The sequence below is a fragment of the Canis lupus genome, chromosome 16, assembly GCF_003254725.2.
Source record: "Canis lupus dingo isolate Sandy chromosome 16, ASM325472v2, whole genome shotgun sequence".
Taxonomy (NCBI): Eukaryota; Metazoa; Chordata; class Mammalia; order Carnivora; family Canidae; genus Canis; species Canis lupus.
In genome coordinates this window covers 14,183,187-14,198,730 of record NC_064258.1, presented here as the reverse complement: position 1 = coordinate 14,198,730, position 15,544 = coordinate 14,183,187, and the positions used below count along the sequence as shown (strand labels likewise).

At 43.3% G+C, this 15,544-nt stretch overlaps 1 protein-coding gene across 1 annotated transcript in view; it reads left to right on the top strand.

The window, feature by feature from the left end:
- Positions 1 to 15,544, top strand: part of DGKI (diacylglycerol kinase iota) — a 428,861-nt gene that overhangs the window by 401,164 nt on the left and 12,153 nt on the right. The window contains 3 exon segments of the mRNA XM_049094866.1: positions 1,066 to 1,186; positions 11,491 to 11,527; positions 13,139 to 13,238. Coding sequence (XP_048950823.1) covers positions 1,066 to 1,186; positions 11,491 to 11,527; positions 13,139 to 13,238 — 258 coding nt within the window.

The window sequence follows — 15,544 nt, the reverse complement described above, 5'->3', positions numbered from 1 at the left end:
CATTTGGCACATGGCAGTTCCCTGGTTGGATCTGAGTGAAATCGTGAACTATGTTTACTTTCTTTGACCTTAGGAGATGTTTACTTTTTTTTTTATATATATAATGTGCGATCTAACTTCTTGGTGATAGATACATTCCTTTTGCTTAGCACCTGCTGGGTTACTTTATTCTTCTTTGTCCTAAAACTACTTCTTAGAAGTTCCAGAAAGACTCTTTTTTGTTCTGCTATTCCACAGTTTGGAGAACAGGAACCCATTTCCACTTTCTGTAATGTTCAGTATTTCATGAAATGAGACTGCATCCTCTTTTTGCCACATTGTTCTCAGGCTGCAAAATCTGTTGGTTGTTTTCCAGTCTGTTCTCGTAATACGGGTGTTTTAGGTTTCTCCTGCAACATTCTCTGAATCCTTCTGGTTCTCCTCCCGTGGATTGTCTCTAGCCTGATTGGGTATAGGTTGGATGATTAATGGAAGGCGTGCAGGCTGGGCTGCAGAGTTGGAGAAGAAAGAGGCCATACATGTGTGTGCTTGTGTATGCTGCACGCACGTGTGCCACCATCTCCCATGGGAAAATGGGAGGCAGCTTCTGTATTTGGTAGCTAGGTTCATTAGAGTTTGAAGAGAAACCCTAGGCTAGGAAAGGAGCTTAGCTACCAGACACCAAGCTATTCCTGTCTCCAGCCTTAATTACTCTTTCACTCAAGAGAAAGCAAAGCCAACATAGGAAAGCATTTTTTTTTCCTCTTTGCTGCTCTCTTGGGACAGAGACCAGTGCCCAGAAAAGAAAAAGACATCAAACAGAAAAGAAATAACTAAGGCAGCACATTTTCAGTTTTGCTTGGCTGCTCGGTGCCCGCAGACCCTCTCTGGAGTGAGAGGAGACACTGGCCATCTCCTTGAGTGCTAACACAGACCAGGAGTGTTACTTCATCTCTTTGACTTTTCTGTGTCCTCTGAGGCCAGAAACATTTGTGGTTTGCTACATTACTCTTATTTTATCACCGGTTAACTATTTCCCTGGTTCCGGACTCTGCTTGAGCTGCTTTTCCTATGTTTCTTTTTCAGCTAATGGAAAGCTATAAAAATGGAGGCAGTCTGCTGATCCAGGGGCCGGACCACTGCTCCCTCCTTCACCATGCAGCTAAAACTGGCCACGGGGAGATCGTAAAATATATCCTGGACCACGGTGAGTAGGCACAGTAAACCAAGGGTCACTTATCCAGGAAGTCACTGAATTTTCTAAGTTGACTTCAGGCTATCTTCAGAACAGTAGAAATGCTCCCCAACTTACAGCTGACACCTCCTTGCTTATGTGCGGCAGACAGAAGTGTTCCTCACCAGAACCAAACAACTCCTAGAAATAATTTTCATAGCAAAGTCTTTGCAGGATATTGTTGAGCTGATTGGTAAAAAAGACAAGAACAAATGCGTCCTTACAGAATATGCTGGATTGTTCGGGGGAAGAGCTTTAAGTTGCCTGGTTGGGACCAGGTACCAAATCCATGTTCATCGCTGAGCATTCTGAGGATTACATGAACCCGTATTTTTCTAGCTCTTTGGCTTCTCTCTTTTTATTTTTGGTCTGAATGTCATTCATCATTTCAGTTTAAGCCATAGTTCACTCTCTTTGAAAACATCTGGTACTCTCATGTCTTCTGTACTTAGATGTTTGCTGGAAGTAGCACATACATGGAAGATGCAATGGTGGCATCATTCTCTCATGGCCCTTTAGAGGCATAAGCACATGGATGGATAACAAATCATGACCAATACCTTCAACTTCCCATGTTTATAGTGTTTGTAGGAATTAAGAACAGGAGTAAAGGAAAAACTCTGCCTGGCTTGGCTCTTTTTTTGGGGGGGGGGGGGATTGGAGCAGCCTCTAGCTCTGCTAGATGCAGGTACACAGAGATTCTAGAAGATACTCTATGAGCCCTAGCAGTGAGGCTGTGAAATCCAGATTCAGGCTGTAAGTAAGCATATTAGTAGAAAGGTACATTCCTTTTGCTCCGCTTTTTTTTTCTTTTTTTGAGAAAGAGAGAGAGCATGCATGCATGAGCAGAGGAGGAAGGGGTAGAGAGAGAGGGAGAGAGAATCATAAGCAGGCTCCACCCTCAGCACAGAGCCCAGTGTGGAGCTCAGTCTCACGACCCTGAGATCATAACCTGAGCTGAAATAAAGAGTCAGATGTTTAACCAACTGAGCCACCCAGGTGCCCTGCTCCTCTTTTATTCAGTTCCACAAATGTGTCTTTTAGTCATTCAACAAGTATTTGTAGAGTGCCCAACAGGAACTACCTATTATAGACCAGTGTACACACACACACACACACACACACACACACACTACACACACAATACAGTCACTATTTTCAGGCAGTTGGAGGTTAAAAAATATATAATCATATGCAGAATTAAATTGAAAACAGTTCTTTATAGATGTTTTAAGTCCTATTGTAAAGCCGCAGGTAGAAAACACAGCTACTATTTGTCGCACACTTATTATACTTCAGATGCTTATACTAAACATCCTATCATTTAATCCTTACAAAGACCTTGTAAGGTAGATATTAGACTGTCAGTTACGCTTGACTCACCTTGCTTTGACTTCAGTTCCTTCCCCCTGTGATGACTTTGCTTAAACCCTTGGCTGGAGTTACGATGGAAAGAATGGTTTAAGGAAAGGAAAGTGTGTTAAAGCAGGTTAATGATCATTTGACCATTTCTTTCCCCCTTGTAGGCTGGGCTGGACAGTTCCAAGTCTGTCTACCCTGGAAAGCCTAGGTGGTAAGCTGTATTCTTGGTGCTGTGTCTGGGGTATGCATCTTTTCATCTCCCATTCCCCTGCCCATTCTACCCATTGCAATAAAAGCACTTGGGGAAGAGGGGCAAGACTTAGCAATGGTGGCATAAGTTCTGCTTACCTCCTTCATGAAAAAAAAAAGGCATAGGTATTTTCTCTTTCCCGCAGTGACTTCTCCAAAAGCTGGTGAGAGGTAAAACCAAATGTTAGAAAACAGTCCCAGAGACAACACATACAGTCACAGAGCTTTTATGATTATTTTTCTCTTAACAGAATAGATCTCAGGGCACCTGGGTGGCTCAGTTGATTAAGTAGCTGCCTTTGGCTCAAGTCATGATCCCAGAGTCCTAGAATAGAGGCCGAAGTCATTGTCATCATCATCAGGCTCCCTGCTCAAGGCCTCAAGGACTCTGCCTTCCGTCTCTGCCTCCTCCCCCTGCCTGTGCTCTGTCTCTGTCTCTTGCTCTCTCTCAAATCAATAAATAAAATCTTAAAGAAAGAAAAAAAGATCTCAGGATTTCTACCATACAAAATGGAGATGAGCTTTAGCTATACATGTTGTCAGTTTATTCCTCTTTAGCTCTAGTTAAAGTACTCCTGATTGCTGTCTTCTTGACCTTTTCAATCATTTCTTCCTAGTTTGTCCTTTACCCAATGAGATTGAATGCTTGCTGGCATACTTTAAGTGGTTCAATACCCACAGATCCTCTCTCGAGTTAGGTGAGACACTGGCCATCTTTTTGAGTGCTAACGCAATTTAGGATCTCTCTCTCTCTCTCTCTCTCTCTCTTTTACCTCTCCTGAAGAGCTAGCATCTTCCCCCACCCCCACATACACCCATAGTTCTGAAAACCTCTCTGTATCAGTTACCTATTGGTCTCATTTGATCTCACTCATGAGGCTGTAGGGAGCTGCAACTGTAATTGAGTCTGTATTGAAGACAGACTCCCCCACATATTTGGGGGTCTCAGCTAAGATGGCTGGAATGGCCAGCACACTTGAGCCTCTCTCTCTACCTGTTCTTTTATCCCAGGCTTCTTCACAGCATGATAGTCCTAGGGTTCCAGGAAAGTGAGGATAGAAGCTTCCAGATGTCCTTGAGGCCAGGCTGGAAAGTTCTGCATTATTTCTGTAGCATTCTGTTAGCTGAAATAGGTCACAGAGTTACCCCTAAGGCAAAGGAGGGCAAAATGGCCCCCACCAACCCATGAAAGGAGCTGCAAATAATCTGTGGCCAGATTTACCCTACCGCTCTCCCTTACTCTCTATTTTCTTCAGTTGAAAATGATGAGCTTACTTTCTCCATATCCTGAACTACTGTCTCACCTGGAAATCCCCTGGACCTCAGCTTCTACATTTTCCTTTGGTTCTGGGTCCTAAGGTTGATTAGCAACAATAATTCTTTTAATTTGCAGCTTCTGCCAAAACACCAGTTTCCCCCTTTTTAAGCATAAGTATGACCCATGCAATATTTGGGACGTACTTATACTAAAAACAAAACCACAATGCCTCTCCTCAGTTGCATATCCCAGGAGCATGAGTGATGAGGCATGAGATGACATGAGTCTAAAACCATAGATTTAAAAAAAAAATAAAAAAATAAAACCATAGATTCTTCATCTCCCCGCTACTCTTTCCATTGCCCTAAATAATAGTGCCTCTACAAGCTTGCAGTTTCTAACAGCCCCCCCCCCCCATGGACTGGTGCACCCATACTTTGCCTGGCATGAAATCAAGCTGGTTTGTTAGTCTCTTAGTGCTGTAACCAAAGCCTGATGTTCCAATGCTAAACTCATTTCTCTTCCATCGCCAGCATCTCTGGCAAAGGTGAATCACACAATACAGCTCTCTATCAAAACCAAGGACACAAAGCAATCTGTTAATTTGGGGCGAGGAGGATGTTTATTTTTCCAGCTTTCTGTGGGGATTAGATTTTATAAATTAGTTACTGTCATATTTACGATAATGAGAGAAACACTCACCTCTGCTTCCCTCACAGGCATGTAGTTCCCATGGTCACGGGAGGCATCTGATTCCCGGCCCCCCTCATCAGAATCTCTCATACCTGAGGAGAGACTGGAGTTATGAGGCACGCTCCATCTTTCTGTTTGAAAATAAAATCTTATTATGCTATCCAGTCCAAGAATCACTGCAGTTCTGAGGGATGGCAATTTTTAACCTTTCAGCACTATAGTCAAATAATGGAAACTGAATTGCAGTTGATGTTTTTATTGAAATTAGCATTTATCAACCTGATAGGCCCTGCCAATTTTAGCCTTAACGTAGACCTCACTATTCCAACATATTTAGGTATATGCAGGTAAGTCTTTTGACGTAGCCAGCCTAATAAGTCAGCAGCTTCCCCAAGAGCTAAGTGCATCTGCTTACCTGTTTTTATTATTGTTGTTTGTTTTGACATCTTTAGTCGCTGATAACAATTTCTATTAGCCTGTGCATGTTGAGATTGTAAACTACTTTTGTAAAAAAAAAAAAAATTGTCTCTTTTAAATTATAGGAACCTCTGTAAATTATAGTGTTTTTGAAGGCAGGGACAAGCACATGGGAAACATGACCCTTTCTCTGCTCTGTTGCAATCCTTTTAATGTAACCCCTGCTCAGTGAAATCATCTCTCCTAATTTCACGTGATGGAATCCCCTTGGTCTGACAAGGAAAATAGCCTTTTCCAAGAGGCCTCAATGAGGCTGGGAGTCAGGATGTACATCAGACCGTGGCGACATATTTATAAACCAGCATCAGATTTGTGGTCAACATGTCTGATCAACATGAATTCATGGAAATGGAAAAATATTAAAATTTTACACTGTGCCAGAGATGGAGATGGACATTCCTTCCAATTTCGAATGCTGCAAATCTTTTGAAGTTTTAGTTTATTTATTTATTTTTAATTTGGTTTAAGTCTTTCCTGGGGCTTCATATGATATAAATCGTAAAACTTGTTCATAGACCTGACTGTAAAGATGCCGTCCTGACCAGGGTTCCCCAGAAATTGGTGGGCTCTCTCCAAGGTGCCTGAGAGGGAGCTGGCTTGTTTGCTTCTCGCATCCTTGCTCAGGTGGGAGCCTCTCTCTCCTCTGCTTGGCCTCTCTCCTCACTGGTTGTTTATGGTGAGCAGTGGTCCACAGTCAGGAGGGCAACCCCCCTACCCTCCCTACCCCCAACAGGAGCCTGAGACATTACTTGTTCTCCCAGACTCCACATTCAGCAATGCATTTCTCTTCTAAGCACTCTTTGAAAGCCAGGCTGGGGGGCGAAGGGCAGGGGTATGGGGTACACTCTGAAAAGCCACAGGAGGCTTGCATTTTTTTTCTGTCCCACATCTTCTTTGGGACTTTCTCTCAAACATACAACCTGCTGTTTTCCTTTATGCAAAGCTGGAATTGGGGGCATTTGGAGGGTTGCAGGGAGAATGGAGGGGGAAGAGAGCTAAAATTCCATGGGGACACGGTGGAGAGGGAAGGACGCCGAGGGGTCCCAGCCAGGGTCCCCCAGCGGTTCCTGCTTTTCAGCTCCTTTCAACCATATATTCTACTCACTCCCTCCTCCCTCCTCATACCCCTCCGAGAGGCACTTTTGTGTTGTTTTAGTCTTTTACCACCCCGCACATTTTGCTCCTTTGTTTTTATTCTCCTCACTCCCACCCCTTTGCCCCCCTACCGTGGGTCCCGATAGAAATCTCACTCATGCATTTCCTTTTTGATTTCAATGGCTTATTTTGCCTTCTCTCTTTTTCTGTCTCTAGTCTTTCTTTTTTTTTACCCCCCTTTTTTCTGCCTCTGGTCCCCGAGAGAAACGACCACCATCCCGCTGGGACAGGATGACGGTGCTGTTAGAGTTCCCAGAGCCAACTCTCCCCACATCTGTGCAGCTTTTGTCCTGAAGCAGAGGAGGATTTGGAATGGTCTGCTGGCAGCGTCAGGGAGACTAATGGGAAATGAGGTCTGGGGAGAGAGAGGCCATGGAGAGGTGGAAGGAATAGCAAAGGGGATTTGGATGCCTTGGTGTGGGAAGCAAACTACAGGATGCACGTGACAAAAGACACATCATATATAATGCAAGGACAAAATCGATGATAGGGTTGTGCTCACAAGAGGCTGGGATGTCCAGTGGAAGAGCCAGTGGAATGAGCACCGAGCCGCAAACTTCCAGTTTGGAAAGCTTGACTACTTGGCCACAGTTTCTCAAGTGGGGAGATTTGTGAAGTTTGCTTCCTTTCACACTCCCTGGCTTTCACCTCTATTCTGAGGTGTGAACCCTCTTCAAACATTTTCCCCCCTATTTTTCAGGCCATTTTCTATGTAGCAGTCTCTTGAATCCATGTAACATTTATGGATCTTTCTCTGAGAAAAGTTATGATACTGGCTAGGGTCCACACTGATTTTTAAATGTCTTCATTCATTCATTAAAGAAATGAATTCTGTCCCATGAACTTTTGAGAAAAAATATTATAGTAATAGCCACTGCTGACTAAATGCTTTGTATGTATTAATGTGTTTAATTCATAAAACAGCCCTACATACGTGAGTTCTCTTATCTCCATCTGAGAGGTGGTGACAGCTGAAGCATAGTGAAGTTAGGTTCCTTGCCAAGACACATACGTAGTATATGATCTCTGCCCTCCATATTTCTAAAACCCCAGTAAGGGCAGTGAAACATGGATAAAGAGCCACAGTGCAGGATCATTCAATATAAGTGTTGTCTGCAGGGTTCCAGGGACAACTGGTGCAGAGCTATGGAGGGGCAGCGATGGCTCATCTGCCCCCGAAAGTTTCATGGACAAACATGAACACACGTGTGCCTTCAATTGGGATTTAATAGTTGTTTTCCGGTGCAGGTCACTTGTAAGATTGGGTGTGGACATTGTAGTAAACTCTAGGAGGGACAGAGCACCGAGACTTCCTTTTATATTCAGGGAATTATTGTGAGTTCACTGCTAACATGTTCATAGTATTCCTTCGACTTCCCCAGGGCAGATGGCATGATCTCCACAATCAGACCATATGTATACCTAACATACACAGTAAGCCCTAGGTCCAAATGTTCACCATTGACATAAATTGAAAGAATTCCATCATCTTTTCCTTCTTGTGTCTCTTATCAGTGCTCTCTCTTATCAGTGACACTCAAATTAACTTTCCAAAAGTCATAGATGCCATTTTTAAAAGTACTTTTTCTTTTGAACAGAATTTTTGAGGTCTGTGTAGATGATTTTTTGTTTCTCTGGCCATGTCCCCTTCTCTGAATCTTACACCAATGCTGCTAACCTGTGCAGGGCATCACTCACCAGTACAATATAGGACCCAAGGGGCTCCCAGCAGGTCATTGGAAGCACACACAGGGAGGGAAACTCCAGCCTGTTCAGAGGCTGCCCCTGCCCCACTGGCCTCTGCTTATTTCCTCCTCTGCACCCCCCTTCTTGCTAGCATTATGCAAACACAGTTATTTTAAAGCAGGTTAAAACATTATTAGAAAATGTAGCCGTACTATTAAAAATAGCTCCCTACTCCCGCCTCTCATCAGTTTGCTGCCTCCCTTCGCTCTTTGGCGATTTGCCTGACGCTGTTCAAAATGTTCTGCTCCTTTGTGATTATTATGTATTGATGGGAAGAGGAGGAAAGTTTGGGTTAATTAAGTCCATCATTCCGGGGCCCATTCCATTCCTGAAACCTGTAATTGGAGTTTCGTTAGATTTTAATTAAGAGCAAAAGTATCTCATTTTAGGAGCAGCACCTCTCCCTCTCACCTCTGCCAGCTGCCAAGGATGAAAAGGAGAGAAGGGGGATGTGATAAGCAGCTATAGGCATGCCTGACTCATATGCTGGATAATCAGCTCTGCAATTATCCTGGGTTGGCTGCATTTATGGTGATTCTTTAAGAAATTCAAGGAGCAGGGTCCCTTCTTTTCCTTGTCCTCGCTTTCAGAGTGTCCAACAATTGCCATTTTAGCTCAGATTTAGCTGGTTCCACAGCCTCTCACTTACGTGGTAGTGTGGCCTCTGGAGTCAATGGGCCAAGGGAGAAAGGACGTGAGGCTTCTGGTGCCTGAATAGGCATGCACTTAGCAGTGAATGGTGGGAACAGAGCTCCTGCCCATGGGGCTGGGTTGCTCCTATTCATGGAATTCCTTTCCAGATGAATGGCTCCAAAGGTTCTCTGAAGGTGGCAGGCACTCTCTGTGAGGACCCTAGGACCCTGTAAGCCTTCTTATTCCTGACCTTGTGGAGAATGCCCTGCTAGTGGTTGAGGGGGTCTGGAGTTACTGGTTCTCAGGACATTGAATTTGAGTCAACAAGTGGCTTCAGAAGTAAATGGAGGTAAATGCAGATCCTGGTATATGTCCTTCCTCCACAGATGCTTCACATCTCCACTTAGTGTAACCTGCTGGATTATGTCAGAAAGTAGGACACTTCATATCTAGACTTCAGACATTGCCTGTATCTTGCCAGCTCCCATTTTAAGCACATAACTTATATTAGTTTGTGAAATCTCACAACAATTCTGTGAGAGAGATATCAGTCTTTTGTTATGAATGTGGCTGAGAGATTAGGAACTGAGAGATTAAATGAACTTGCCCGAGATGCAGTAAGTGGCAGGTAGAGTCAGAATTTTGAAGCAAGCAGGTTCGTCTCTAGACCCCATCACTGCACTATACTGCCTTGCACTTCCCTGGGTGTGTGTGGTGGGAATTATTGTTCCTGTTTCCTCAGAACGCCAAGACTGAGGAACAAAAATAAATGAATGAAGTCTTTGTTGAATCTTTCATGTAGGATAGTGCTAGCAAAATAATAAATGAAAAATAATAAATATTCTTACATGGCAGGGATTTAGAATAATTCATTTAGGAAGACAAGTTATATGACTGAAAAGCAAATACATAGTACAAGAGTGGAGCCAAGTCAATGTTACAGGAGTTCAAAGATAGATTCTTTCTGTCAAAGCGGGTCTTTTCAGAAGACCTTGTCACAGACTGGGCTTTATGGAATGAGTAAGATTTAGGTATGTGGCTAGAAAAGGGAAGGCTGTTCTGGATTGGGAGAGTGGTGGGAACAAGCTCTGTGAGCTGGGAGGGGCTGAGAGAGGGGGATGATGGCACAGTTATCAGTTTAGGTAATGTGAAAAAAATGGAACCTGGAACAATTGAGAAAGGGTAGTTCCAGGTGAAAGTCTGCCAACTTTCATGTTTAAATACTTGGGAGCAAGCAGTCAATGTGTTGAATTAGAAACCTAGAAATCTGAATGATAAGAGAACTTTTCATTTTTCTTAGTAACTGTTTCTGCATGCTAATTATGCCCTAGGCAGAGACCAATTAGGAAGCCTATTTATCAAACAGGACAAAGCGAAGAGGTGAGTAGGGCAGGGGGTACAAAGGAAGATTCACAGGACCTACGTGGCTGTAGATGTGAAAGAGGAGGCAGCTCTTGGATGACCATGAGGATTGTGGAAGTCCTTCTTGGCCTGTGACTTTCATGGTCAGGGAGTTCTAACCTCTTCCCTTCCTTTTATGTAATAAGCAATCATATAAGCAAATTTTCAATGATAATGATATTCAACAATATAGCGACCAGATCAACAGGATTATATTTCTAAAGACTAAAATGCTCAATACATAGAACTGTGTTTGGTACATCTAAGCACATTTATTCATTAATTCAACGAAACATTTAAGCATCTGCTTGGTACCAGGCTCTATGCCAGGTACCAAGGAAGGACGGAGTGGTGGACAAGGCATAGGCCACAGCTTCAAGGGGTTTACTAGAATCTAGTTGTGGAGAGAGACTAGTGGTTTTATTATGGTGTAAATCTCATGATTGTTAAAATGATTACCTATTCCCACCTATCTGGGACAGTCTCAATTTGGATGATAAATTATATTACCTTCACAATTTTAGGACATAGGGTTAGGGCACAAAGTGAGGGGCACATAGACGGAACATTTGATGCAGTATTTGGAGGGAGGGTTGTGGAGGGCTTTATGGAAAATATGTCTCAGCTGATACCTGCAGACCAATTAGAGTATAGGAGGGTTGGGGAGGGAAGCAGTGGTGCAGAAGGTGGAAAGGTGATCATTTCCAAGGATTGTTTGCAGATTGAATTAATTAATTGGTGATCAAATAGAATGTTGTCAGTGCAAAAACTCACCAAACATGTCACTTCCTGAGGAAGCATCTATAATCTTTTGGTGTGTATGCATGACATTCCTTCCAGATCTTAGAAGGGAAATTTTATGAAAAATGTAATTTTTCTCTGTTTCTAAAATACAGATATTAGACGGAATGATATCTGTGGTACCTTGTAGCTTTAAAATTATACTATATAAAACCCCATCTCAACCTGCCACTGAGGAGTTATAAACAATCCTTAAAGCCTACTGAAGTGTCCCCTTTCTCCAAGGTAACCACTTAGCTATTTATCACTTATTCTATTCCAGTTAATTTTATTTCTTCTACTTGATTGAAGGTTGCTTTAAAGGTATGGGCTATATCATTCCACACATATGGGCTGGTGGTGGTTGGTGAGTGGGGGGCAGAGAAATGCTTTCTTTTCCCTATCACCAAATGACTCTTTTTTCAGCTTTCCAAGGTATTTTAATTCTGTGACTATAATTTTTTGTTAAATGGTTAGTTTTTGAACTTATTTTTGATGGGCATCTTGCTTTCCCCTTATTTAGGACCTTCTGAGTTATTGGATATGGCAGACAGTGAAACGTGAGTATTGCCTCTCGTCACATAGTCTAGATTATTTTCTTTAGTACATATCTAGGAGAAGAATGTAGTCTATAGAGCATGCAATAGATAATTTAAATGTCAGTGATAAGAACTTCACTTTCAATTGTATTTACAACTGTGCAGGGCTAATCTTCTAAATCAAAAATTACACAATAAAAATTAATGACAGGAATCATAATGATTACATGCACAGCCATTGCTCTTCATCATTTAGAGCTTCCTACAGGCAAGGGAGTTCTGCACTGGTGCCTCTTGGACTACTGAAAACTCTAAATAAGTACATTCACCTTTTTTATTTACTCTTTCTCAACTGAGGTTTGTGAGAAAATTAAATCCTAATGCCCTATGGCATCCTTCGTTAGTAATGAAACCCCTCTCCTGGCTCTAGAATGGAGCAAGTTCTATACAAGCACTGGAGAATTAAGAATATAGTCATTCCAATCATTTTTATGTTCTGTGGTCCAGATGAAAGACTCCAGTTCAGAAAGTCCTCCTCTCTGGTGTGGTCCCCAAACTGATAATGTTTGTTTTCAACTTTTCCAATCCTAGGGCAGCCAGATAGCTACTACTCCCCAAGTAGGAACAAAGAAAGGCTAAACATCTAACCCTGAAAGCCCCATAGAAGCACTAAAAAACTTCAAAGAAATTTGAAGAGAGATAAAGGAAGGAGAGCAGCTAAGTAGGTCTGGAGGAGGAAAAGTAGGAATGAATAGAATGGCAGATGAGTGGGAAGGGTATAGTTCTATACTTACGACTTCCTGGACATGGAGGAAACACTCCTTTGTGCCATAGAGTTTGTCCACATACCACATCCTAATGGCAAGGTGAACACTTACCTGAATGGAAATCTCGCCTCCCTATGCTGCCTGTTAGAGGGGTGGAAATAGCTACTCGGCTTTGCTCTCTTCCTACACCGAGAGGCTGGCCTTGGGCCTATGGCCAACATGGGAGAGCTCATGTTCCCAACTCTCCCAGATGTCCTGTATGGCTCCCCACATCCTCCCACCTGCCATTCACATGAAATCAGTAGATAGGGCAGCTTGTGTTGACCTGGTCCTTCGAAGTTGAATCCCCCGAGATACTCTACCAAGGGCACAATGGCGGTCTGCCAAGCATAGTGGGAAGTATCTGAAGGGATGGTGGTTTTCCATCACTGCCCCGTGTATGCTTTATCTGGTTCCCCCATGTTCTGCCCAGATGCATCCACAGAGAAAATTGTTTGACGGTGCTCAGAGGCGTCTATACACATCCGTCTGTTGAATAGTGCCATTCAGTATGACCTAAACCAGAGGTTATGGGTGAAAACAAGTCGCTCAGCCTAGTTAACACTGTGGAGGAAAGAGACTGGAATCAGAAATTATGGTTCGTTGATGACTAACTGAAGGCATGTTTAGACACCCCCTCATCCACCTCCCCAGAATGTGCCCCCCAGCCATGGTCTCAGCTGTGCAAGGAGTGCAAGGAGGCACAGGAGCACAGAGCCTCAGCAGCAGGGATGGGAAGCTATCCTCACCCCCTCCCTGCTGCCTCTACCCCCACCCCCATCTCCAGTCCCTTTATGGGTGGTTTCCCATTTCCTCTTTGATTTAGGGGTGAGACCGCACTGCACAAGGCTGCCTGCCAGCGGAACCGGGCTGTGTGCCAGCTTCTGGTGGATGCGGGAGCATCTCTGAGAAAGACGGACTCCAAGGTAACTTGATGAGTGAGTGCAAACATCCTCCCGCTGGGCAGGATCACCGGCACTGTTGCCTTCACTTGTGCGCATAGCAAAGGCGCCCTTTCTTGCTTATGGAAGTGCCTGGGGCTTTGGAAAAAGGAGGAAAAAATAAAGTGCTTCATTTAGAGAAACTGTAGTTTAAATGTATAAGCACAAAGGGAAGGGTGTGTGCTTGCCTATGGGACTTTATAAAGCTCTGAATGTCCTGGCCTTGGGATTTTGGGGTTGTCTTGCTGAAGGCCAGCAGCCAAGGCCCTGGGACGTGAGGTTCAAAGCCTGAGGAGAGGGGTGAAAGACGTTGCCCTGCTACTGAGAGCCTCTTTGGACTATCTCCTTCAGCTACTTTACCTAGGGTAGCTTAAAAATCTATGATTTATGATGGCCCCATGTACAGGTGCCCAGGTGATTGGCAATCACCGTCAGGATGGTCAGCCCTGACTTCAAGAGGGTTACAATCTTAAATCTGGCGCATTTGTGTTGGCTTTCTATTTTTAAAAATTTCTTCCTATTTATTTTCTTATACTTTTTTCCTAAAATCTAACCCCTGAAGTTAGGGTGGGAATTGCTCTTATCAGTGCAAGAACTGAAACTAAAAGAAAGTTCTATGCCCTGAGACCATAGCTGAGCCCAAATCCAAATCCAGTTCTCTTGACACCCAGCCCAGTGTTGTTTGAGCAGATCCCTTCTAATTTGGTGATGGAATACCCCACTGGATCCAACAGGATGAAGTATGGTAACAAAGTAACCAAGATGTGTTTTTTTCCTATAGTTTGTATAATGTTTTTGCCTTACAGCGGTACCTATGGCATCGTGTGGTTGGTTACCCTGCAGCTAAAGGCATGTAAATCTGGATTTAAAATATGTTAACGTCTTAAGGAGGGGGCAGGGAGGCCAGAAACTGATAGTGGGACATATAAAAATGACCCACTAAAATGCCTTGACCAGAAAAATGCCAACAGGTAGAGAGGTAAGGCGTCAGGAGAAACTCGGTTCAGGAGACCTGAGGTCAAGGTACAACGCAAGTCATTCATTTACTGAGAGCACCAAGGGAAGGGCAGAAAGCTGGAGCTGAGGAGGTGGTGTAGCTGGAGCTGCAGCCCAGGAGAAGGGGGTGGGGGTGGGAAGACAGCGTCTACAGAAGACAGAGCCACAGAGGAGCCTGATGAGCTCTGAGAAACCACCCTGGGTTGACCCTAAAAAAGGAAAGACTGTTGAACTGTAAAAATTGATTGAGAAACACAAACCATGTAGGCGGGAAAGGGGGGGGGCACGATTTCAGGTAGGGGTTGCCTTTGCTGGGGCCAACCACACAACAGCGTGGCAATTGCCTATTTACACACAAAGGGCTACTCCTACACTCAACTCAGAAAATAAAAAGAAAAGGAGGAGCAACGTGAAAGAGACAAACAAAAGACTAGGCTGGAGACCCGGCTCATGAGCAGATTGCTCTTTTTTATCTTTCGAAGTTTCTAAATCAGATAAATAGGCTGGACATTCCTTGAGATTGCTTCCTTTTTGGTGTTATGTGTGTGCCTGCTTTTTTTCAAAACACAGTTTCATTATATTTATGATTATAAATATAGGGCATTCTTATATAAAAAACTCTAGCAAAAAAAAAAAAAAAACCTCTAGCAATGCAAAGAATATGTAAAAGGATAAAAATCACTAGAAATCTCACACCCTAGACCTATGTACTATTAAAAGTTTAATGATCTCTCTTCACATGTAGGTATACCTGTTTTTCTGCCTCATTTTTTTTTTAAGCCGGTGAAGTCATACTATTCATGCTGTTGTAGAACGCTTGTTTTCACCCAACATTGTGTTCTAGAAGTCTCACCGTATGACATGCTTTATCCTTTTGGGAGATCTGTTCATTTTTTCTATTTTGGAATTTTATGCTAGGTTAAAGCAGAACATGATAATTATAACTGGATCTTTTCATTCATATATATATATATATATAGGGGATCCCTGGGTGGCGCAGCGGTTTAGCGCCTGCCTTTGGCCCAGGGCACGATCCTGGAGAACCAGGATCGAATCCCACATCGGGCTCCCGGTGCATGGAGCCTGCTTCTCCCTCTGCCTGTGTCTCTGCCTCTCTCTCTCTCTGTGTGGCTATCATAAATAAATAAAAATTAAAAAAAATATATATATATATATATTTTTTTTTTTGTGAGAAGTAGTATCTTGACAATTTCTCCTGCTAGAGAACAGTTTCTTTAGTATCAACTCAAGAGCCACCCCAGTCTCCCTCTCTGAATACTTGGAAGCTAGTAATT